This window comes from Lynx rufus, unplaced genomic scaffold, assembly GCF_022079265.1.
Source record: "Lynx rufus isolate CCGP_SWC_20201006 ecotype Redwood Valley unplaced genomic scaffold, mLynRuf1.p SCAF_1, whole genome shotgun sequence".
Taxonomy (NCBI): Eukaryota; Metazoa; Chordata; class Mammalia; order Carnivora; family Felidae; genus Lynx; species Lynx rufus.
Window position 1 is genome coordinate 44,743,047 of NW_025814823.1, and position 27,365 is coordinate 44,770,411.

Consider the following 27,365-nt stretch of genomic DNA (forward strand, 5'->3'; position numbering starts at 1 on the left):
TTATCAATTTTTTTTTATTTTTATTTTTTGAAATGTATTCATTTTTGGGGGGGGGAGGGGCAGAAAGAGAGACACACACAGAATCCAAAGCAGGCTCCAGGTTCCAAGCTGTCAGCAGAGAGCCCAACGCGGGGTTGGAACTCATGAACTGTGATGTGAGATCATGACCTGAGCCAGAGTCAGATGCTTAACTGACTGAGCCGCCCAGGTGCCCCAGCCTTATCAGTTTTTCACTCAGATTTGAATTAAAATTTATTGAAGAAAGATACAGTGATAAAAGCAAATTTTCTATCATTTATTAATTATGTTTAAAATTTACATGAATCTATTAAGGACAATGTGTAATGTTTCCACTTTATGCTTTAAACAATTACAAACATTTGGCATAAAATAATGTGCATATCAATGTAACAAGTTTGAAAAATGGGGAATGAGAATCTGGAGTCTGCCCTCCTTCTAACAATGATCATTAATACTCCAAATGAATGGATCATAGATTTCTGTCTCAAAATTCTAAGTTGTTTTTGTTTTTTTTATGAACAAATTTCTAAAGGACTTGAACATGCAGTGATATATATAACATTCAGAGTAACTAGCTTCCATGCTTACACTGAACTCAACATAAGGCAAAAGCCCATAATTGTACTGATTCTTTGGCTCAGTGTGTTCAAAAAGCAAAGCAATGTGGTAAGCCTAATGAAAACAATCCTTTGTGTTTGCCAGCTTCAGATTGCTAATACGGCTGCAACAAATTTCAACCATCCACTCTGATGATATAGAAGTTTTGATTAGCAGAACAGTTTGTTTTCTGAATGCAAGAGACAGGCATGAATCTGTTTCTCTAATTGTTCTCATAGTTGAGAAAATGAGGAAGAAGCGTGTTTGTTTTAATGAAATATCATTCTGCCTCCTGGAATGACCACAACTGATTAGGAAAATAGTAAACCAATCAGGTTCTGTCAGACGAAATATCATGTCTTTGACCTCTTTGATATTGCCACAAACTAATAAAACAATTGAATGAGTTGTAGTCATGAAATTATCCGTGTCACAAATATTGGTCTCTCCTCTTAATTGCTCAAGAAAAACAAGCCTTTGGTAACTTTAGTTATTGTATTCTACAATACAAAACAAATTACCAATAACCATTCCTGAACTAACTAATATACGGCCAGACATTGTTTCGCAGCAGTTTGATGTTTTTTTTTTATTCTTATAATTCTTTTTGATAGTCTACCTCTTTTGACATCAGTAGGTAAATCTACAGAAATCCTTGTTCTTGAAGAATTTTCATCTCAGGAAATTCTCATTCTTGCTCTCTGTTATAAAAATAACCACTCCAGCAAATAAAATCTCTCCAAATAAAAATAAGTCAAGGTTGCTTGATGACTACCACACAGGCACCTGCTCTCCCGATATTCAAAGAAGCCATCTGTTGAAAAACATGAAACACAACTTAAGACAATTTTTACTGTCATAGAATAGTATACAAATTGTAATATATTTAAAACACTCATATGTGTTAAAATCATAAATACATGTGCTTCTATTTTCCCAATTTAGCCACAAGTAGTACAATAAAAATGGAAACAATGAAAATGGCATTTACAAAAGAGCAAAAATTTGCATATTGAAGTTGTTAAAACCTGCAGTCATTTATGGGATTTTTAATACAAGTAATAAGATATTTAATGATTTTTAGTGACATAAAGATACTATAGAAAAGTTTCCAAAGAAGATTTATTTCTGGGCTTGCATGGACACATTTCTGACAATACTTCATAGTGGTATCTTGGAATATATTTCAGATCAAATAGCTATTACACTTATTGAAATAATTTTGAAGTTATTTCCCCAGATAGTCTACTGAATTAAATGTGTTATTCATTCATTCTAAACAGAGACAAACAATGAAGTAACTTCAATATATTGTCATAAATAAGCCATAATTACAATTTCTATAGTGCTTATTAAAAAATTCTACCTTATGATAGTCATCAAAATGAGAATTGAGATGTTTTTAATAATCCTGAATATGAAACTGGCTAGAAATATATTAAAAACAATAATTTTTTACACTTTGTAATGAAAATTTATTCCATAGAGGTAAGTCAAGAGTTGAATAATTTGAGCATTTTGATATGAAAGATTTCATTACAGTTTTCTAAGAATAATTTATGCACATAAAAATATCAGAGTAGGCTAGAAATTACAGGATATTATCCCAAGCTGAGAAGAAAGTGAATAAAATGTAAGAAATAAAACAGCTAAGAGAAAAATAATCTCAGATCACATATATTATCTTATTGATTGAGAAAGGATATGGTTTCACTCTCTAATATGAAAATCACCACCCATATTTACAGTTCTGTTGAATGTACTTACTGTTACCTGCCATCCCTTTGCAGAGTTAACACACATACACACGTGCGCATGCACACACACACACACACACACACAAGCACACAGAGCAACTTCCTATGTGATAATTTTTTATTCCTTTCATTCGTATTAAGAATAATTTTTATAGATCACCACATCATCTTTATAATCCTATCATGTATTGTTATTTTTGTGATAGGTATGTGAATGGAATGTCAGGGAACAATATATAAAGCAAAGTATACAAACTGAAATGTATCTCACTCCAAAATGCACATACTCCTTCCATTGTCCCTCTTTTTAAAGTATTGTTTCATATCAAAGTCATCTAACGAACTTTTACAAAGTATATTTGCTCATGCCCTACCACTCAATAGGAATGGGATGAATATGGGGTACTTGTATTTTTGAAAACTTTCCCAAATACCCTCCAATGTTCATTCAATACTGAGAAATGCTGTGCATAGTTTCTAGAAAAAGTATAACATGAATAGCTTCACTTTATATCTACATCTACATCTCCCTACATGCATGAGTGTGTTTATAAAAATAAATCTCTGCACTTCTTTGCAAAAATGTGTTGTTCCTCCTGTGATTCCTGTGCCAGTTAATGACACCACTCTCAAGTTACTCAAGATAGACACCTAGGGTACATCCATAACCTTTAGTTTTACCTCATCAACCCTACACCTGAATAATCATCAAGTCCTATAAGTATCTCTCCATCCAACCTATTCCTGTCAGTTCACATTACAATTTTACCTTGAGTGTGAAGCATTGCAGTATGCCACCCCAGGATATGCCACTTTGGCATATTGATTATTTTGAATTAAAGGTACTTCAGAGATGATTGGTACAGAAAGGACTTGCTGACCCTCCTTGGTCCCACTGAAAGCGGGAGATAAATCTCCCATGTGAAAGGTAACCTCCCTGTACCAGGACACTAGAAGGCATCCTTATCACCAGAGATAGGGAATTTAGAGCCAAGAATGCTGTATAAGTAAACTTTGTTACTTCTTCACCAATTTACTACCACAAGCTCAAATCCCTTGTCAGTTCATCACAAATTTATCATTTTGTTGAAAAAGAATAAAGCTTCCTGCTTTGGCCACTTCTTTGACTCTCATATTTTACGGGGTTCCCATACATACAAAATTAATTTTTTATCCCATTCATCCATCTTATATTAATTTAATTATGAGACCAACCAAATAACCTAGAAGGAGTAAAGAAAGGTTTCCACCCCTATGGTGGATTGGTAAAATAACCTCCTAACAGATTTCTCTGACTCTAATCTTGCTTTCTCCTGTTTTTCACATCCTATCAAGTGCAATTATTTTAAAACAGAATTCTGATTATTTACTTCCCTGCTTAAAATTCATTAACTCCCATTCAGCCTTATATTAAAGTCAAGATTCTAAAAACATGGCTTCTGGCCCTGCCTCATATAGACCCTGTTTATGTCTCCAAACTCCTTGCTCACCACTTTATTTTTGGCCAGTACGACATGTTACATGTTCTTCCTGCAATTCTTTTCAAATTCTGTTTCTCAAACCAAACCATTCCCCATATTTTTATCTGATTAACTATTAGCCACCTGTCAGGCCTCATTCTACATGCCATTTCCTGAAGGAAGATTTCTCTACCCAATACACTTAAATTCTATCATATAGCTAAGTATTTCCCTTACCACAGAATTTATCATGCTATTTTGAGCACTAATATATTCTCCATAAATAAATTTAAATACTTAAGAGATCTTTTGTCTTTTTCCCTTTGCTCTAACTTTGTATTATATATATATATATATATATATATATATATATATATAAATTAATTAATTAATTGTATTTATTTTTTAAACCTGCTATGTTCTCCCTCCAGGGTTGCACCTTCAACCCTAGAATGACAACCTAGAAAAGTTGGCCACAGAACCAATTATAAAAAAGAAACCGAGAATGTAGATATTTCACCAGGTTCCCCTGGAACTTATTCTCTACAGTAGTCCCCTCTTGAAGGGGGAATATATTCCAAGACTTCTAGAGGATGCTTGAAACCATGGATAGTACCAAACACATTCTATACTGTTTTTCTCCTGTACATACAGACCTATGATAAGGTTTAATTAACAAATTAAGTACCATAAGAGATGAACAATAATAGCTAATAATAAAATAGAACAATAATAATAATATACTATAATAAAAGTTACGTGAATGTGTTCTCTCTCTCAAAATATCTTGTGCTGTACTCACCCTTCCTCTTGTGATGATGTGAGATGATAAAATACTTATGTAATGAGATGAAATGAGGTGAATGATGTCGGCATTGTTACATAACATTAGGCTACAACTAACCTTCTGACAATACATCAGGAGGAGGATCACCTGCTCCCAAACTACAGTAGCCCATTGTTAACTGAAGCCAGGAAAAGCAGAAGTGCAGATAAGGGGATACTGCCATATATCTATTGTGTGTAAACAAACTAAACTCATACACAACAGAACTGAGTTGCAACAGTAATATTCAACTAATTTATTTAAGAAATATTCACATTGTCTCTTACTCCGTGCCAGCAATTTTGCTAGTCCTCGGGGAGATGATAGTAAATCACACACTATCTTTATAGGTACGGGTGGATAAAACATAACAGCACTATGACAATGTGCCAAGACAACACACGAAAGGGTGATTTTACCCATACCAGGGGAAATGGAAGAAAGTTCTTTTTTTATGTCTTGAAGCACACATATTGTTTTTTTCAAATAAAACAGAAGAAATAAACCCAGTGTTAAATGACAAAGTCAAATTTATTAAAACACACACACACACACACACACACACGTACACATGTATACATGTATGCATGTATTCTCGGTAAAACTATCTAAGACATGAATCTGGAAACTGATCCCTAATCTATTAACATTATTTATAATTAGCTAGCTTAGGAAGTGTTCCAAATATACATTCTTCGATATTTTAATATAGTTTGTTTATTTACTCTAATGCTCAGCCATTTGGGGATGCCAATGATAAATAGGATAACATATTGGTTTTTTCCATTTATGGGGTAAATGGAGGGAAAGTAACAGGCATTGTCCAGCACATATGGGATTTTTTTGCCAGGGACCTAGAATCCTGAAAATTTTCAAAGTGATTTTGTGTGTGTCTGCTATCTTAAAAATATAAATAATGAAAATATTATAGACATAAAATCTTAGAGTAATTTAAGTGCTTTACAATTAATGTTTATTGTACTTAAAGTTGTTCTAAAACATTTTTGTAAAGCTGTTATAAACCATTTTAAATACCACCTTCCTGTTTGTAAGCTGTTATATGATCCAAAACACAGCACAGTAAAATACAGATGAGGGAAAATAGTCTTCAGGAGAATTTTACCTATTATTACTACACATATTATTTTGATTTTAATTTCAGAAGAATGATAAGCAAAATGGCTCATTATTATAAACACGAAATGAAGATTACATTCTATCATTGATATGCCTGTAAACTTCCTTTATTTGATGTTCATTTGTGAAAGTGGCACATTTTAAATATGTATCATTGAACTGGTACATTTCCTTGGCAAATCAACAATCATTAATACATGCAGTGTCTCCTTTGTAAACACTAGGGAATCAGAAGGATAGGTTAAAATATATCCTCTAAAAACTTAGTGCAATAATTACAAACTGCTTTTATATTTGCTGCTCTTTGGATAGGAAATGATTCTTTTCTTAGAATTAAAGTGAAACACAGAAAATCACACGACCCAGTTTTCCAAAAACTTTCCCTTCTTTCCTTCATTCTGCCTTCTTTTTTTTCCTTCTTGGCCAAATTCATTTATCTCCTGTGAAATCAAAGGATTTTCTCTTAGGGAAGGGTATGATCCATAAGGCAGTCTGGACATTCGGAATTTAGTTTTGTACTTCAGATTCAGCCTATTTCAATATTGTGATTGAACATATCGAAACTGGCACAATCAAGGACGTTATATATCTTTAAAAGTAAGTATCTTTAAAAGAAATTTACTTCAATCAGTGTTCAAGTTCTTCAGATAAACTTTGTTCAATTTCTGCAATCCCTCCCCCCTCAAAAAAATGGAACCCTCCATCCACTGAGGAATATTAGGAGATGAGGTTCTTATTCTGCTTCAACTCAATAAGACCTTTGAATCTCATTGCATCCATTGATGGAAATGGTTTGTTTATTGGAATGGTATCTTGCTTCTAAGTTTCTGATAAAGGGGAGGAATAATAGAAACACTGAGAAATTTGGAGTAGAAAGTAATAAAATACAGGGACACAAGTCTTAGAATATATCCATTCCCTCCGTTAAAAGTGAGGTCATAGTAGTTATACTGAATAAGGGGTTTTCCATTATAATTTGGTTGCACTGCCCTTATTTTCCCCCAGCACCCACACATGCAACACAAATCCTCAGCTATGTGACCAGACAGGGAGCTGCCTTATTCTAGCATTATCCTGAGTCTCTAACTACAGTGTACTGTATATCAAGGGATAGCACCTCACTTAAGATCAGCTAATTATTTCACTGAATATTCCTGACCAAAGTGATTGTCTGGGAGTGAGCACTTTCTACATGACAGATCATTTAGAGCCCTTTGCTGTTTGTTTCTTTGTTTTGTTGTTGTTTTGTTTTGTTTTTTAATTAAAAAGCAGGTGTTTTGTTTTTGTTTTTGTTTTCTGTTTTTGGTTGTGAGGATTGCTACTTGGAGTTTCTAGCATCTCCACTCCATGGTAAATGTTCTCTGCAGTCGGTAACAGTGGGCTTAATAAAGGGAGTAAAGCAAAAATGGGAGGCAGGAAGTTGATTTCTGTAGCTTTCCATCTTCTTATTCCAGCTATCTCTAAAACCAAATATGCTAAAGTTAGGATTTTGTGAACCAATATATTCCACTTTGATTTTTTTTTGTTTCAGCTAATTAAAATTCAGTTACTGTTCCTTGTTATTACTTATAATAAAGTGGAAATCCCATTGAAGCATGCATATCACATTTCAATATGAATTTTATTAATTACAAAATACATAAGAGAAAAATACACAAAAATATGTGATTTAGTGAACTTTTTACAAAATGAACATGAAAATGGGCTAAATCAATCACTTGGGTTTCAAGGAAATTTAGAACGAAGTAAATGAAGTAAATTCTTGTATTTGAAGTATTATGCTGGCAACACTCTTACCTGTGTCCACTCATTTGTTTGTGGATCATAGGATTCCATAGTGTTGAGGTATGTCTGCCCATCATAGCCACCAACGGCATATAACCTGTCACCAAGGAGACAGACTCCAACAGCATCTCTGGGCATACTCAAAGGAGCCACCATGGTCCATGTGTCTGTTTTGGGATCATATCTAAAATGTAAGGAAAATAGGACATAGCATATCCTAACCACATTCAACTTTGAGTATGTGGAAAATACTCTTTCAAAAGCACACCATGAAAATCAAAACTGCGTTTTTTCTAAAAGCTCAATCATTTGAGCAGATGTTCAAGAGTTAATATCCACAATGTCTGGCTTTCTAAACTTTAAGGTGTTTAAAAAATATACATAGACTCTTCGTTGGATGCACAGTCACTTAGCAGAAAAATTTGCATCATGATTTCTCTCCAAGGGAGTCGGATATGTAAGCCACTATTTTCCACTGTAGAATGAGGTTCTGTGAAACAAACATAAGCAAAATGCTATGGTAATGATAAATAATGGTTAAAAATCTGGGAGAATTATGGAATTCCCCTACAGTTGAAGTCTCCTTTAAATCAGGTCTGAAAGTGTAACCTAACTTTTCTAGAAAGAAAAGGAGAAGTTTATGCAAAAAAAAAAATCTGAAGTGCTAATGAAAATGCATGGCCAGCTTTGAGGAAAGCAGGGTTGCAGAGTGGCTAAGTTCAGGGAGGTAACAAGGAGCAGAGTGCCTGAAAGGGTAGTTTTTGATCAGCTTATGCATTGTGTGATGGGTAGGAAAGCATTCTGTGTTCCAGTAATAAAACTTGGGGAAAATAATTACAACATGAACAGAACTGTGCTTTAGTGGCTTTATTTGGGATTCACTGTAAGGGAGAGATTGGTAAATCAAGACACTGAAGCAGGGGGCCCAAGTTATCATTACTGAATTTAAACCAAAAATAATTTAATTTCCAGAAATTCTGATTTCCATACATTATATATGAAAATTTCGTATTTTGAGTGGCAGAAGCCTGAAGAATACTTTGGTGAATGGACTTTACTTCAGCTAAGAAGGATTAAACCACTTCTTTGCCTTTAACCTGCACCTGCAAGGTCAGATACGGAAATGAAAAAGCTAGTACAAGCCAAGCAGAGTAAATATAAAAGAAGACAGGGTCAAAGTTTTTTGTTTTTTTGTTTTTCTTAACAGACACAGCAAACATATTTTTAGTTTGTTCTTCTACTCAAATCTTGTGTTTCACCAATTGAAACTTTCAACCCACAGACTCCTAAAACAAAGAAACAAACACAAACAAGCAAAAACAAAAACAAAAACAAAAACAAAAACCTACTATAGTTTATTGAAAACAAAGAAGGTTGTTACAAAAGAAAAGGCTGAGAATACCCCAAAGATCTGAAATTTATATTTCTCTGTATTCATGTTATCCAAGATGCTACATGCATTTACATGCCATGGTTGGAAAGGTTGTGACAGCCAAGATAATTTATGTGAAATGAGAGACTGGTTGAATGCCTCCAAAACCAGGACCACCATGAACCATATGCTATCTAGCAAATAAAAATGTAATTTTACATGCTGTAGTTAATAAACTCAAAACATCACAAACACAGGCACCGATAGACACACATAAACACTTAATCCATGCCATCAAAATCTTATCATGAACATTTTGAAATATAAAAGATTTTTTTTAAATAAGGACAAAATTGGAACACCTGGGTGGCTCAGTCGGTTAAGCATCTGACTTCCGCTCAGGTCATAATCTCGTGGTTCATTAGTTCAAGCCCTCCCCCCCCCCACCCCCACCCCGTCGGGCTCTGTGCTGACAACTCAGAGTCTGAAGCCTGCTCCAGATTCTGTGTCACCCTCTCTCACTGCTCCTCCCCCGTTCATGCTCTGTCTCTCTCTCTCTCTCTCTCTCTCTCTCTCTCAAAAATAAATAAACATTAAAAAATTAAAAAGAAAATAAAAATAAGGACAAAAAAGAAGAAGAGGAGGAGGAAGAAGAGCAGGAGAAGGAGGAGGTAAAGGAAGAGAAGACATCTCAAGGAATGAAAATAGTAGAATCCAGAAAGTGGAACATTTTATAGGTTAGCTGACTGAATTTTCCAAAAACTCAGTAGCAAAACAAACAAAAGCCCCAGTTATAATGAATAATTAGGAAGAAGTAGCTATTCTAAATAAATTTGACTTCAACATGAGAAAAAAACGAGTGGACCTTATTTGGATCCCCATTCAAATAGACCAACTATTAAAAGATGAGGTATGTTGAAATTTTTAATATAGCCTGGGAATTAGATTTTAATAAGGAATCATTTAAGTTTTTATTAGTACTGATAATAGCATTGTTGTTATGTTTAAAAAAAAAAGTCCTGTTCAATTTTGGTTGTTTGTTTCAAGATGAATTTAGAAATGTTTTGAGCTAAAATGATATGTTTGAGAATTTCTTTGAAATACTTAAAAAAGAGTGAAGGGGAAAGGCTGAAACAGGAATGACACATTGGTGATAGTTGTTGAAGCTGGATAATGAGTATAGGGAAGTTTATTGTATTGTTTAGTTTTTTGTTTGTCAGGAAAGATCTGTAGTAAAAATAACCTTAGAAGTAAGAATGTATAATACACTTTAATTTCAGTGAAAAGTGAACGTTCTTTACACTGTATTCATTCTTCAGTAAAATCCAGGCTGGCTTCTGTCACAATCACTTCACCTAAATAGCTTTTTCTGAAGTCATATTTTATCCCTCATTTAATTGCTATTCAGCTCTATAGAATTTTTTTCAACTATTGTCTGCAAAGCAGACTTTGTCACTTGGCAAAAAGGCAGAAGAACTGAGAAAATAGCCAACACTAGTGTGTGAAGAAATAATAAGTTAATTTCTGAAGACTTATGAAATTTTAAGTGAAACTCAAATATTGAACAATTCTCAAATACTCACATTCCAGGGGAAAATAAGAAAATGCCAGTATGCCCTATATTTAGTACACATTTAGAAATAACATTCTATATTTAGAAATAGATGTCTATATTTAGAAATATACATGACTGGCATATATATACATATATACATATGTGTGTGTGTGTGTGTGTGTGTGTGTGTGTATAAAATGTGTATATAATTTTACAAAATTCCTAAAGGGAACTTTACAAATTTAATGCATTCTAGAAATCCAGACCTTTGATTGGATATACCTGTCTTCAGTGCTATGTAACATATTTTTTTGTAATAACAAACTTTTGATTCATATCTGGCAATGATGAAAATTTAACTTTATATATCGCAATTCAAAATGAAATCTAACCCAAACAAAAACAATCCAACCCCTTCCTACCCATACACACACTCTCTCCTAGATATTTAGAAAGTAAATACACAAATACAAGGTTACCTACTAGTGGTTATTTTGTTTTTTACATTAAGGACTCTAATTTTTCTATATTCAGAACTCAATAGATTCACCTTTCAGCCCAGGGATATACAAAATTGTAACCCCCTAAAGTGAAATACACGGACTTTTTTACCTTAGGAGAGGATCCACAGATATATAACCATTTCCCAAACAATTATTAACAGTGAACTCTGTCATTGTTGGGGGTGGGGTTCACTTAGTTTTCACTAAGTTCCCCCAATTTTTTTTCTGGTTGCCTGTTCACTTTTTTGAAAGAGAAAAAGGTGGAGTGGGAGGGAGTTGACTGTCTTTTTGTATTTAGGCTGTCAGCCTTTCCTACATCTCACCTTGGCCTTTGTTGTCACGGTGTGAGCTCTGTATCAGGGACTCTATTAAACTTTATAGCCCTCAGGAAAGAGAAGTGCCAGCATGTAGGGGCTAAAATTGGCTATAAAATGAAAACTTGCTGAAGGCATATGAGAGTCACAGAACAAAACTTAGTGTCTCATTGAAAATCTCCATTGAAGCTTTTGAGGTACCATTAGTTTTTTAAGCCCCCCCCCCTTTTTTTACATTATTTAAGGATAAAAATTGATCTTAAAATATTAAAGGGAAACTTTTTAAGTATAAAAGCATTACCTCAGTAACCAATAAAATTAAAAATACTCATTTTCCTAAACTTGTATAGGCAATATTCAGCTACAAAGCAAATTAAATGACATAGAAGAGATCTGTAGCCAGGTTTGTTCGCCTGTAAAACAAAACAAAGCAAATAAGTAAAAAGAGAAATAAGAAAAGATGAGATCCATGCTACAAAAGTAAACTTCTCTGAAAGAGCTTTTAGATTTCTAGGAAATGAATTATACGATCTATAGTTGAATTTTCATAAATTATTTGAATTAGGCAATCAAGCGTGACAATAATGCTGGTCAAAAATAAATAATTTCACTTTTCCTGTAAAGAAAACGAGTATCTACCAGGCCTTATGAGATTTTCAAAACAGATGTACCTTGACTTCAGAAATTTTCATGACAGGAATGGAAAATAAATTAATTTTAATAAAATTAATTTTTAAAAACTTCAGAACAACTGTAAAAATGTTCCTATAAACATCCTTGCTCAGATATTTTCATACATATGCATATTTAATGGGTATTTAGGAATAGAATTTGTGGGTCAAAGAGGAGGTATATTTTGAAATGTGGTAGATACTGCCAATTGGTATTATAGAGTCTGGGCAATTTACAGTCCCACCATGAGTGTCATGAGACTTTCAGTTGCTCTCCATCTTCTCCAGCATGTGGTATTAGCTAATTTCACTTTAGCCTGTCTAGTAGGTCCTGGTATGACATTGTGACTTTAATTTGCATTTCTCTGATGACTCCAAGCATTTTTCCCAATAGTCATTTTTTTTTTAATTTTTTTTTTCAACGTTTATTTTTGGGACAGAGAGAGAGCATGAACGGGGGGAGGGCATGAACGGGGGAGGGGCAGAGAGAGAGGAAGACACAGAATCGGAAACAGGCTCCAGGCTCTGAGCCATCAGCCCAGAGCCCGACGCGGGGCTCGAACTCCCGGACCGCGAGATCGTGACCTGGCTGAAGTCGGACGCTTAACCGACTCCGCCACCCAGGCGCCCCCCAATAGTCATTTTTTCAAGAGCTCTTCTCCCAATCTTCTGCCGACTTTTTCTAATGTTTTTAAGTTCTTTGAAAAATCATTTCTAGAATTTATTTTTTGGAAACAAAGCCTTTGTTGGTTAAATGCGTTGCAAATATTTTTCCCACTCTCTGGGGTAAATTTTTAGTCTTCATGCTATCTTTTGAGGAAGGACCTTTTTAAATTTTTTTCCTTTTTGAGTAATCTCTACATGCAACATGAACCTCAAACTCATGACCTCAAGATCAAGAGTCGCATGTTCTGTTAACTGAGCCAGCCAGGCGCCCTGATGAAAGGTATTTTAACAGGAATATTTGTCTTTATGAATGACTCTTTCCAGATTCAGTTTAAGTAATCTTTCACTTCCCTAAAACTGTAAAGATTACCCCCTCTGTTATATTATAAAAGCTTTGTTTCTTATTTACATTTAAAATGCATCCTGAATTGATTTTTGGTATGATATGAGATGGAGCTAAAACTGATTTTTTTTTCCACATGAGATGTGCTCTTTTGCCTTTGCCGTAAGTCAAGATTCCTCATATGTGTGATTCTATTTCTGAACACAAATCTGTTTCACTTGTCTACTCATTTGTACTAGGCCATTACCACAATATCTTAAAGTAACTTTATTAGTTGTAACATGTAGTACTTCAAAGTTTTCTTGAGATTTGGGGTCCTTTTCATTTTTATTTAAATTATAGGATTAACTTTTCAACATTACATCCACAATCACACTCGACAAACATTTACAATTTTTAAAAATTTTTTTAATGTTTATTTTTGAGAGAGAGAGAGAGAGAGAGCGCGTGCGCATGTCCGCACAAGTCAGGGAGGGGCAGAGACAGAGAGGGAGACACAGAATCCAAAACAGGCTCCAGGCTCTGAGCTGCCAGCACAGAGCCCAATGTGGGGCTGGAACTTGGGAACAGTAAGATCATAACCTGAGTCGAAGTAGGATTCTCAACTGACTGAGCCACCCAGTTGCCCCAACAGTTACAATTTAAATAAGGATTGCAATGAATCCATAAAACATTTTAGAGGACAATTCTTCTGTTCCATGAATGTGGCATTTCCCTCCATTTATTTAAGATTTTTTGAAACTTTTCTCAATATTTTATTTTCCGTTTAGAGGTACTGCATATCTATTGTAAGATTCATTGCTAGGCATTTTTTAAACTTTTTAATGGCAATTATTTATTTATTTATTTAAAGATTTTAGTTTTAAGTAATTTCTACACTCAACATGAAGTTCGAACTTACAACCCTAAGATTAAGAGTCACATGCTCTACTGACTGAGCCAGCCAGGTACACCTAATGGCAACTTTTTATACATTAATTTTGTTGTTATAGTTTGCAGGTAGAAATGTAATTAATTTCATATATTGACTGAGTATATAGCAAACTTATTAACCCACTTTTTAAATCAAATAGTTTCTAATTAGACTGTGGTTAGATTATCATTAGATATTTATCATGTAACCTTGAATAATGGCAGTTTTATTCATTCCTTTCTAATGATTAATTTTCTTTCCATTATTGCTTTATTACTGGATACTCTAATAAAATGTTGAAAAAAGTGGTATTTACATTCATTTTTTCCCTAATGAAAATCACAAAACAACATATTTCAATATTTGACTACTTTTCTATTAATTTCTCTTCCAAGTTTGGTGAGAGTTTTTATTATGGTAGGTATTGAATTTTATCATTTTTGCATTTATTCAGATGTTTATTTATGACTTATTGATTTACATTGATTAGTTGTTCAATGCTAAACCAAACTTGTATTTCTGGAATAAATGCAAATTGGTTGAGATATGTTACCATTTTTATTCACATCTAGGTTTGATTCGTTAACATTTCTTTTGGATGTTAGCATCTATGCTCATGAGTTTAACCATCTTTTTTTTTATTTGTTTCTCTTGTTTTTTTATTTCCTACATAGTGTATAAAAGATTTTACTTTTCTATAAATTTCATTTAATTCATTTAATTCATATAATTTCATTTAATTCATTTAATTCATTTCAACTAAAATTTCAAATAATGGCACAAATATTCAAATAGTCTCTTTTTAGAGTCTCATAATAGTGACTCATTCATTTCTTTTATTTTTAAAATTTACTTATTCATTTTGAGGTGGGGGGAAAGGTGCAGAGAGAAAGGGAGAGAGAATCCCAAGGGGGCTCCATGGAGCCCAATACGGGGCTTGATTTCATGAACTTGAGATCATGAGCTGAGCCAAAACCAAGAGCCAAAACCATGACCTAGGGACCCAGAGGTCCCTACTCATTTCTGGTATAGGTAATTTTTTTCTCCTTTTCCTTCACAATCTAGCAACTAGCTTTTAAATTTTATTGCAAATATTTTTAGAGAAATAACCTAGGTTTCTTTTTAATCCTCTCAATTTCATGTTTGCTTTATATTTTGTTAATATATTTCAATCACTATTTCACTTCTGTTTTGGTAGTTGTTTTAGTCCAATTTTTATAACTTGAGATTGAAGCTTAAATCTTTGCTTTTCAGCTCTTTTACCTTGCTAAGTACATGCACTTAAGTCAATAAATTTCTTTTCAAGAATTTCTTTGGAAATGCTAGAACTTAGTACCCCATGTTATATGTCACAGGAGTAGATTCGTCTCTTGGCAATTTATGATACATGTGGTATTCTCTTTATGTGAACTTTTTCAGTAATTCAAACAGTCTTGCCTAAATTGCATGGTACCTTAAATGATTTTATTGTGTGGTATAAACAGAGTTTAATGATGTACATTTCTAATAAGATCTTGAGGAGAGCTTGGGAAAATTGGGAGGCCCCTCTTTTTTTTTTTTAAGTTTATTTAATTTTGAGAGAGACAGAGAGAATGTGAGCAAGGGTGGGGCAGAGAGAGGGAGAATGTTAAGCAGGCCCCGCACTGTCAGCCCAGAGCTGGGCATGGGTTTTGAACTCACGAATTGTGAGATCATGACCTGAGTCGAAATCAAGAGTTGGATCCTCAACTGACTAAGCTACCTAGGTGCCCCAAGACCTCTTTTAATGATAGTGTGAACTTGTATTTTTTATAGAAATACCAAGTCTAGCGTGAAGCATTTGGAAAAATCTGTAGTGAAAGGAATATAATTTTTAAAAAGGAATTTCTTTAGCTACATCCCACAACATTTGATATATATTTTCATTATCATTAAGTTCAAATTATTTTCCAGTTTGAGTCACATATCATTTCAAAGTATCTCCTAACTTCAAACAGTTGAACATGGGGCACCTGGCTGGCTTGGTCTATAGAGTATGCAACTCTTGATCTTGGGGTGGTGGGTTCAAGCCCCTCAGTAAGCATTGAACTTACTCAAAAACAAAAACAAAAAACAAACAGCTGATTAATTCCCTAGTTTAATTTAGTTTAATTCCCTGTTGATCAGAGAACATGCCCTATGAGATTTCAAACTTTTGAAATTTGTTGAGGTTTACTTTATGACCCAGAACACAGTAAATTTTGATAACTATTTCATGTGTAACTAAAAATATGACCTATAAAGGTAATCACGATAGCACCAAAATTATTTAGATTTTTTTCAAAATGTTGTATGTAATATAGAATATGGAGGGAAAACTGTTTCTACTTCAAAACTTATCTACCCTGAAACAATTTAATTCTAGGAATTCTCATATAAAATAGTTGGTTTAATACAACATACATAGAAGGAAATCAATCATTTTCCTAATAACTTGCTGCCTGGACTCAGGTTTTACACCACCACAGATTTTCATGGCTTGTCTACTTCCATGGGCCTAGACACAGAGGCCCTAGAAATTAATTCTTTATTGTGATTTATAAACCCTTGTGGCTCTTGGTGCTCCTGTTTCCACCTACCAAGGAGCCCACAACGGCAGTGCCTCCAGACAAAGGCTGGTGACTACAGTCCACACCTACAGGACTGGCTCCCCTAAAGGCAGAGAAAGGAGTCAGATTACATGACCTCAGTAACTTCCCCCAAAGAAATGAATAGAAAGACATGAGAATTTTATGTTATTTGCCAAGTGATTTACTAAACAAAGAGTTAACTGATAACAAGTAAAGCTATAAAATGAGGGTAAAATATATTATATATTATTATATATTATATATTATATATTATGTATTATATATACATATATATGACTTCATATAATTACATATAAAAATGTGATTTCAATATGGGAAATTACTTTTAACATACAAGCATATTTGTGCTGGTTGTCACTTTGCTGGTGCCTAAAGAACCATACTCTTAGTGTCATACATTTGAGTATTCCACTCCTTCCTTGCTGTGACCAGCATTGGCAAGTGTGACTTTAATAGGTGTGATGCATGTAGAGGCCTGATGATTCATTGTATTGGATGTCTGCCCTCTCTGAGCCCGTTCTCTTGGATTCCCGTGTCTTGGAACCCCTGCTACCATATGGTAGAATATCCAGCTAAAGGAGAACCACAGTGCTCTGGCTAAAGCATCAACTGAGATACCAGGTGAGAGGCAGCCCTAACTGCCAGCTCGGCCAGCGAATGATTGCAAATATTAAAGCCTTGTTGAGCCCCACACGATTGTAGCATCAGCCAATATCATGCAGAGTAGAAGAGTAGCCCAACTGAACCCAGTCAACACATAATCATGAAAGATTTTAATCATAAAAGAAACAATTATAGAAGTATTTTAAGTCACTAAGATTGTAGAATTATTTGCTAGAAATAACTAAAACAATAGCAAACAATTTCATGAAGAAGTATATATCTACCTTAAAAATATAAAGTATCTTCATTTAAATAAAATATTAAAAATATTTGTAAATTTGTATTAACCATATGACATACATATGGTTAGCAACATCTATACCTAATATTTATAAAAATAAACAAAATAACTATTTTGAGTATTGGTCTAAACCAGTGTCAAAAAAAACCAACCATAGTGTTGGTAGAATTTAAGATCAGAAGCCATAGTCCATCAGACAATGTACATTAATCCATCCATTGATTTATTCAGACAGGATATTTAAGCATTCATTATATGTTCTACTCCTGACATATAGAACCTAAATGTATAATTGGAGAAAGGAACAAAGAAATAGACTGGCTTTTTTCTTTAATTTAACCTTTGCTAGTAAATATGTCTCAATGTATTGAAAAAGAATCAAATATAGACATCAATTTACATAAATGAATTTTAATGAGTTACTGACAAAATTGCTTTCTTTTATGATTTTTTCCTCATGATTTTCTATCACAACAACAAACACTACTTCTAAATTAAAAAAATGAAAACTTCATGGGGCGCTTGGGTAGCTCAGTCAGTTAAGCATCTGACCCTTGGTTTTTGCTCAGGTCATGATCTCACAGTTCATGGGATTGAGCCTGGTGTCAGTCTCTGTGCTGACAGTGCAGAGCCTGGTTGGGATTCTCTTTATCCTTGACACTGCCCTTCCCCCACATGTTCTTTCTCTTTCTCTCTCTCCCTCTCTCTCTCTTCCCCCCCCAAGATAAACTAACTAACTAAATAATAAATAAAAACATCAGAGTGGTTTAAATATCAGGCTGCAACTATCCAAGACAGGATTTCTTAGTTCAAATCCAGTCTCAATTTACAAATTATTCTCTGATAAGTATAAATTCCTCAACACAGGATCTTCCACACATTCTCTAAGGACACATTCCCTGTTTTTATTTCATTGCAACAGTCTAACTTAGGGTCACATGTGACATAAGATGGTTTTGAGTTGAGTATCCATTTCAACAATAAGACAGAGGGAGAAAAGTCAGCACAATGTTAGGGGAAAAAATGATTCCCAATATTGTTTGCGTGTTTCCAACTCTCATATTGATTATGTGCTTAATCTTTAAGATAGGCGTTTAAAAAGTAGTTATTGATATTCTCCCAATCATCCTTGTTACTTCTCTTAAATATATAATGGGAACAGAAACATTGGGAAAGAAGACGGGGTAACTAGATTTCTTCTCCCCTTTTCAACATTCCCTATGTATTTATTAAAAAAATGTTTAAAAAAGTTAATTTTATTTAAGTTTAATTTAACTGCCTATGAAGGCACATGAAAAATCCTATTTTGACCTAGATCATATTTATTACATCCTTTTTAAGCTTGAGGAGAAGAGAAGTGAATTGATGACAGAACACGGGGAAGCAAGGATAAGCCACACAGCTCTTTGACTCCTTAGATATAGTTTCCTCAGAGGGGCTTCAAAAATTATTTAAATTATTGTCAATCAATAGAACATGGAGCATACCCAGGAGATCTGAATGTTGGTTAAAATTCACTTTTAAAAATAAATACCTTGGGGCACCTAGGTAGCTCAGTTAGTTAAGTGAAAGACTCTTGATTTCGGTTCAGGTCATGATCTCATGGTCATTAGATTGAGCCCCACATCAGGCTCTGGGCTGGGCCTGGAGCCTGCTTGGAATTCTCTCTCTACCTTTCCCTCTGCCCCTTTCCCACTTGAGCTGGGTGGAGTTCACTTGCACTAGTTCTCTCAAAATGAATGAATGAATGAATGAATACATGCATACATACATACATACATACCTTTTAACAGTTCAGAATTAAGGAGCAATTGATTATATAATCACTTAATCTACTAATATAACAGAAAAGTCTTATTAGCAGTGTAAGTCCAGGTTGTGTATTAAATAGCTTCTCTCAACATGAAAATGGATTTGGTAGCTTGACACCAGGGTTGATATCCTTCCATCTGTTTGGACATGAGGTTTCATCTATTCATGGACACCTACCTTTCCCCATAATTGTTCTTTTCCTTCCTTTAAAGCATGTAGATGGAGTACCATGATGCTAGCATTCCAGGTAGTACATCCAAGGACAACAGATTATTCTGTTATTCCCTGTCCTTAGCTGACCAATTCAAAGACAACACTCTCCTCATAAGCCATTGATCTAATCACATATCACATATCTACAAATATCTACTCACATATCAAAATTAGTTTAGCTGTGGTGTTAGCTAATAGTTGTTACATCCACTTGTAAAGCAGGGCCCCCACGTATCTAGGCTATCAGAATTTCCATCTTTTGCATATATGTCTACAAGAAATTTGAACATAATTTTTTATCAAAGAAATAGCAAAGATTATGTGTGCACAATAATAGAAAAATAACATTAACAGCACACTAGTTAGTCTTTTTATGCTACACTCATTTGGCTAATGTTAACAGTAAGATCTTAGGAAGAAGAAGAAAATCTCTTACTAAGTAGTTCAAAACCCCAATCAAACATTTTAACTTTAAACAGTTCAGGTAGAAATTATGAAAATTTAGAATCTTACATATGTCAAAGTATGAGTTAGTATATTAATATGCTATATGGCCTAGGATAAGTGCTTATGATTCAAATAAAAAGTCTCTCCTTGATCGTCTGTTTTCACTGTTTAGAACTGCTACAATTCTTGGATTATGTCCAAACCAAAAAGTTGAAATAAGAAGAGATATGAAAGAATATAAAATTCTATTCTTACCTTATATATTATTGTGTATAACATTAAAAATGTTAAATTAATAATGTATTTATCCCTATATGTCTGACAGCAAATCTTAACTTTCATTATTTCATTCTTTATCAAAGATCTAAAGATGATAATAATATTGAGCCATATCTGGACAGAAATAAATTAGGTATTCTTATTTTAGGTGACTTTTTCTTTTCTTTTTTTTAAATTTTTTTACATTTATTTATTTTTGAGAGACAGAGAAAGACCGAGCACAAGCGGGGGAGGGGCAGGGAGAGAATGAGACACAGAATCCAAAGCAGGCTCCAGGCTCTGAGCTGTCAGTGCAGAGCCCAATGTGGGGCTTGAACTCACAGACGAGATCGTGACCTGAGCTGAAGTCGGACGCTCAACCGACTGAGCCACCCAGGCCCCCCTAGGTGACTTTTTCTGATATGACTAGACTAGAATTTGGTAAATTTTGAACAGACGTTTTATATTTATTGTAAATGATGTATAAAAATTTATTAGATGCTCATTTGTTAATAGTGTTTGGATTAGATATAAAGATATAACTTTCAATAAATATATGAAAAGTTGCTTAATATTTTAGTCCCTATCAAAAATTTTGTCAATAAAACAAATGCCTAAAATATATGGATGTAAATCATGGATACTCAGTCTATAATGGTGGAAATGGGCATTCATATGCAAATAGAAAAATATACAAAAATTTATCTGTCTTTCCATCAGTCCATCCACACATCCATGCATCCTTCCATTCTTCCATCCATACATCCGTGCATCCCTATCTTTCTATCTATTAATCTATATACCTTCCTATTTACAGTATATCTCCAGATGTTTTCCCTTGTGAGAAATTTGAGGCCTGTTTTTCTTAGCATCTACCTGATTCACTATAGGCTTGGTGAGGACTCACTTTGTACCAAGAATTGTACCAAGGGAAGGATTATAGGGGTGAACAGGCTAATCTTGATCATCACCAGCACATGGATCTAGCTACGTTAAAAAATTTATTTAAAATTCTTTTTCATCATATTATCGATAGTGGGTACAAAAGAAAACTCCCTTGTGCTTTCAGGTCAAATTTGATTTGTGAAAAAATCTCTCTGGCTACTACTATATGGAGAAAAAATTGGAAGAAGGCAGAGTGAACATTACAAAGGCAGATTTAAGAGGCTCTTATCTTGATCTCTCTCTTGCAGGCCTATGGCTGGGATGCAGATTTGAGGGTGAAGGTGGTCCCGATCTACTATTAGCCAGCAGAACCAATGCCTTTGAGCATATTTTTTGATTCATTGCCTGGTTTCCTGTTTTATTTATGATCTTCAAGTTCTAATTATTTATTTGTCTCTTTTTTTCAAGTAAGTTTCAAGTTCTATTTAGTCCAGTGAAAATACATGCAAAACAATATTTGTTGAATAAAAAAATAGATTCATGTGCTTTGTCTTATGGATTGCACCTTCTGGGCAATTCTGCTAGAACTCACTACACCTTTTGGACATCAATTTTGTCCACTAGGATGCTCTTACCAGAGTGAGAGTTGGCTGTGAAATTGGTTTTCACTGTTCCATGAACTATTCTAAACTGTCTGTTCTTGTTGAGTCCTTGACTTCTTTCTTGCTCTGATTTGAGATGCCAGTGTTCTTTGTGTTTAAGACAGCCTGACTCTTTACAACTTTTGATGTCTTATATAACTACTTTAACACCACTATTATGTAATACCTTTATGTTTCCATAAGAAATCCTTGTCATATAGTAAAATTTGTTCTATCCCTCAATCTATGATACATAACATTGTACACTACTACTTGTTATTCCTAATGGTTTGTTTTCCTAAGATTATATAACTAAAAAACAGTCTTTACATTATATGTGTAAAATAATCCTACAGAGTACTATTATGTATCTTGATTTATTGATGATTTACATGTGAAATCATCACTATAGAATATATGTGATAGAAACTACAAAAATGCTATTAATCTGACACATAATATGAGCTGGGATAAGAATCATGATAATGCTGTGTGCTTCTGCATTACTTAAACTACTCATACCCATTGTACTCCTCTAACTTAAAATAGCTACACTTATTTAAGTTTAATTTTGCATCATAAATATATTTGTAGACTGGATTATTTATGCCTCTATTCACAACATTTCAATACATTAAACAGTAAAGTTAGAAGAGAATAATGAAATATCATTTCATTAGTAACATTTATGTAAGATATATAGTAAAAATAGGAGCCACATCATGTTAATCTTTTTTTTCTTTTTGCTATTTTTCCCAAGAATTTATCAGAGAAAAATGTGAATGAGCTGTCAGTCTATTAGGAGTATGTTTTAAATAAACGACTATGTTTGTGTATATAAAGGTGTACATTTATTTATTTGTCCTTTCACCACTGTCCTCACTGTAACACCTGTTGTTCCTAATTTCACTGGACAAGAGAATGGTGAAGTGAAACTGTGTTGAGCTTATTGCTTTCCTCTATGTGTAGATAGCCATAAATCTACATTTATGTATTTCACACACTAGAAATTTCACACACTAGAAATGTCATTAAACATGTTTCTACATTTTATTCAAGAAGTGGCTTAAGTTTGAGCACAGTCAGTTTACTAAAAGCTATCTCTTGCAATGGCCTTATTCTCAACAAAAATCATCACATATCTTTAGACAAATACATTATAAAAGAGCATCTTTCTGCCACTGACTATACCACCTGCAAGCATGAGTATAATGGATGTGATTTCTAAATATCAAGAGGACAATTGTTATTGCCATCAGTGCAATCTACCAGTTATCTCTTGTTCTTCTACCAGGTGGAAGTTCTTCCACCCTCATTAATTTTTCTGTGGCCATGTGACTGGTTTGTCAAAGTATGGAGAAAAGAGAATTATATTACTGGCATGTGGACTCTAAGAGCCAGTGAACAGTGTACACGTTTCCCTTCCAACACTAGCAGTGCTTATACTTAGCTTATCTGCTATTCTGAGTAGCAGAGCAATGATATCATGGATCTGTCAGGGACATGCAGCACTAGTAAGAAAAAAAAATACAGTATTAAGTCACTGAGCATTTCAAAGTTATTCATTACAGAATTACTTATCCTATCTCAGTTGATACAACAGTTGACTTCAGTATTCCCAATTCTCACTTCCCCATATATCAGCATGTATTCTTACATAATAAGAAATATCATCTTAGGTTTCACTAACTCTCTATCACTGTACACAGTATAATAGTTCCAAGTGATATACAGCCCTTAAAGAGAACTTAGATATAAACATGCCAGGAAGTGTTTGGATTGTTGGACCCAAGCCTGAAGACAGGGTTCCTTTCTAATCCAGACCTTTGTGCACTTGACCATTTTTAGGGAGAATTAAAAGAGAACCTATATTTCTACTCCAGAACTTTGTGCACTTGGCCATTTTTAGGAATAGTTAAAAGAGGACCAGGATTACAGAAGATAGAGTTCTAATAAGTCTGTCTTCCATTAATAAAGGTATGACACAAAAGAAAGTCCATAATGCACCTTTGAGAGTGGGAAGGGAGTAGTAGAACAATATAGGATGAACAATTAAACACCTAATTTTAAAAAAGAATTAACAAATATTCATAAATTTAGTAGATTACTTAAAACTGTTTTAAAGGATCTTTTAAAATATTACCTTAAATTATTGTGGAAAAAATTACAGGGCTTTAAATAAAAGTTGAAGAAAGAAAGGAAAGAAGTGAGGAAAGAGGAAAGGAGGGAGATAGGAAGGAAAAAAATAAAACAATAAAGAATGAAAGTAAGTCCAAAAACAAACCCACAATTATATGGTCAAATAAACTTCAACAAAAGAAGCAAGAATATACATTGTGAAATGGAAAGTCTATTCAACAAATGGTGTTGAGAAAATTGGACAGCTACATGCAAAAACAATTGAACTGGACCACCTTCTGACACCATACACAAAAATAAATTGAAAATAGTTTAAAGATCTAAATGTAAGACAGGAAACCATAAAAATCCTAGAAGGGATCACAGGCAGTAACCTCTTTGACACTGGCCCTAGCAACTAATTTCTAGTTTCTTCTGCGGCAAGGGAAACAAAAGCAAAAATAACTACTGGGACTTCATCAACAAAACAAAACAAAGCAAACAACAACAACAATAACAACAGCATCCTCACAGTGAAGGAAACAATCAACAAAACTAAAAGGCAACCTATGGAAAGGGAGAAGATATTTGCAAATGACATATCTGATAAAGGATTAGTATCCAAAATATCTACAGAACTTATAAAACTCAACGCTAAAAAAAATCCAATTAAAAAATGGGCAGAGGACATGACACTTTTTCAAAGAAGACCTACAGATGGCCAATAGACATGAAAATATGCTCAATATCACTCATCCTCAGGGAAATGCAAATAAAAACCACAATGAGATATTACCTCACACCTGCCAGCCTGGCTAAAATCAAACACAAGAAACAAGTGTCGGTGAGGATGTGGAGAAAAATAGAACTACTGTATGATCCAGTAATCACACTAGTGGGTATTTACCCAAAAAATACAAAAATACTAAATCGGAAGGATATATGCATACCTATGTTACTGCAGCATTATTTACCACAGCCAAATTATGGAAGCAGCCCAGGTGTCCATCAACAGATGAAAGAATAAAGAAGATATGGTATACATACACAAAGGAATATTATTCATCCATAAAAAGAATGAAATGTTGCCATTTGCAACAACATGGATGGGGCTATAGAGTATAATGCCAAGCTAAATAAGCCAGTTAGAGAAGGACAAATGCCATATCATTTCACTCACGTGTGGAATTCAAGGAAAAAAAAAAAGGAAAAATTAAAACAAGAATCAAACAAAACAAAACAAAGCAAAACAAAACAGACTCTTAACTGTAGAGAACAAATAGATGGTTACCAGAGTGGAGGTGGGTGGGAGATGGGTGAAATAGGTGATGGGGATTAAAAGTACACTTATCTCAATGAGCACTCAGTAATATATAGAATCGTTGAATCACTATATTGTACACCTGTAACTAATATAACACTATAAGTTAACTATGCTGGAATTAAAAAAAAAATAATGAAAGTGTGTGTACGTGTGTATGGGGGGAGGGTTGGATAAAGAGACAAACAGAAAGAGATTTAGAAAGTAGAATTTACCCTTCCTTAAATTATGCAGTTTTTACAATCACTTAAATTAGGCATCACTGTAATTCACATTATTTCTCTCACTGTAACTGTGACCTTAGATCTTACCTTTCTACATAATCTAGTAACCTGGAACAGTGATTTGAAGCAGGAGCGTCATGACCTCCTACTGCATAGAGAAAACCATCGCACGTGGCCACTCCAACACCTCCTCTCCTCTTACACATTGGAGCACACATGTTCCACTTATTTGTATGAGGATCATAGTATTCCATTGAACTCAAACAGGAACTTCCATCACGACCTCCAACTGAATATAACCTAAAAACACAATCAAAAAAACAAGATTTAATCTTATGGTCTGAATGACAAAATATGAAAAAGGAGAAGATCTTTAAAAGTATATTTTCTATCACCATATGAGTCCCAAATGTTTTTTTTTTTTTAATGTTTACTTATTTTTGCTCACATGCATGCAAGAGAGAGTCAGACAGAGGATCTGAAGCGGGCTCTGTGCTGACAGCAGAGAGCCCAATGTGGGACTCGAACAGTGAACCAGGAAATCATGACCTGAGCCAAAGTCAGACGTTTAACCAACTGAGCCACCCAGGCTCAGCCACCCTCAAATGTGTTTTAATAAGATTAGATGTTATGGAATTTTTGCTTTAGTCAGGGGACATTATAATTAATATAATGGGAAATAGAAACTGAAAAATACAGTATTAAGTTTAAGTAAATGTGCAGGAAGACACTATTGTCTAGTATATAAAATCATTCAGGTCTTAGATTTGCAAATGCATGCTCTAATATTCTTTAGTAACTCTATAAAATGATGTTTAAACTGATTTCATATCCTAGATACATATTTTTTAAAAAGCTGTTTTATGTTTCTCTTAATGTTGAGCATGATAAAATGTAACTGACTGCCCAAGTGTGCCCTTTATGGCTGTAGGCCTCTTTGCTTGATTACTCATGGTTGTCTGCTAGGTCTCAGTCTTCAGTGTGTTGAAATTAACCAACAGGAACATTTTAAAGGACAAGTGTTGGACAATTTAACTCGCAGAAACACCCAGAAGTGAAATATTCACTAAGAAGTTTTTCTCATTCTAAATACTTTATGAAATCTGAACTTCATTTATTTCTATGAACATCTAACTCAAAAGAAGTATGCTCTAATCATGAGATATTATTAAAATTTAAAATTAAAATTATTAAAATTTAAATATTTGTCATTTAAATTATTAAAATTTAGATATTATTTAAAATTTAAAGTTTTGCAGAAATTTTACTTATTGAGTAAGTATCTCCATACAAGGCATCTTGCACAATCCCTGGTACAGAATTTATATATAAGAAAAGTATCCCCCATTTTTTCTATTGTTTTAAAGGAATTGTTGACTTCAAGCTACTCTTTTATTTATACACATTACACTGACAAATTATAGTATTGATTTAGCTGAACCCAGCATTGCTAATACAGTATTTATGTGCAAGAATGTATCACATATTTTCTTTTTCTGTAATTATTTAAAATACTAACCTACAAATATATAGTTAAATGTATATAGAAACTAATTACAATTAAGCATATTGCTTACATTACAGAATTCAAATATTGAGCTTGGGAGTATAGCCTTTTATTTGGAAATTAAATAGTCCTGCAAAGTTCACAAGTTACAACATCAATGACTTCTTTAATGTAATTATGTATATTTCAAACACTATTTATTCAGTCTCTTTCTTCTGTGTGAACCCTCCCTTAATAAAATCCAGTAACACAGGGATTACACAAAAAAGAAATTTATGTAATGCCTTAATGAAAATGACATAATATTTGACAGTCCCTTTTGTAACATAAATGTTTGATGTATAGTAGCTATTATTTTATAAATTACCTACTGCAGCCTAGGCTATGTTATCATGGTTTCTTTCATTTGGTACATGTCACTCATAATGTTTTTCTATATAGATTTTATGGTATTATATAGTCCACAGGTGAACAATGAAATTACTATAATTTCAGTATAATATATT

At 33.7% G+C, this 27,365-nt stretch overlaps 1 protein-coding gene across 2 annotated transcripts in view; it reads right to left on the bottom strand.

Moving 5' to 3' along the window:
- Positions 1-1,372: 1,372 nt before the first annotated feature.
- The window catches only part of KLHL1 (kelch like family member 1), a 361,548-nt gene continuing 335,555 nt past the window's right edge, over positions 1,373-27,365 (bottom strand). For both annotated transcript variants that reach the window (XM_047081567.1, XM_047081490.1), the window contains 3 exons: positions 25,440-25,652; positions 7,596-7,767; positions 1,373-1,432 (listed from right to left, as the gene is read on the bottom strand). In XM_047081567.1, the coding sequence (XP_046937523.1) occupies positions 1,373-1,432; positions 7,596-7,767; positions 25,440-25,652 (445 nt within the window). The remainder of the gene's footprint in view (positions 1,433-7,595; positions 7,768-25,439; positions 25,653-27,365) is intronic.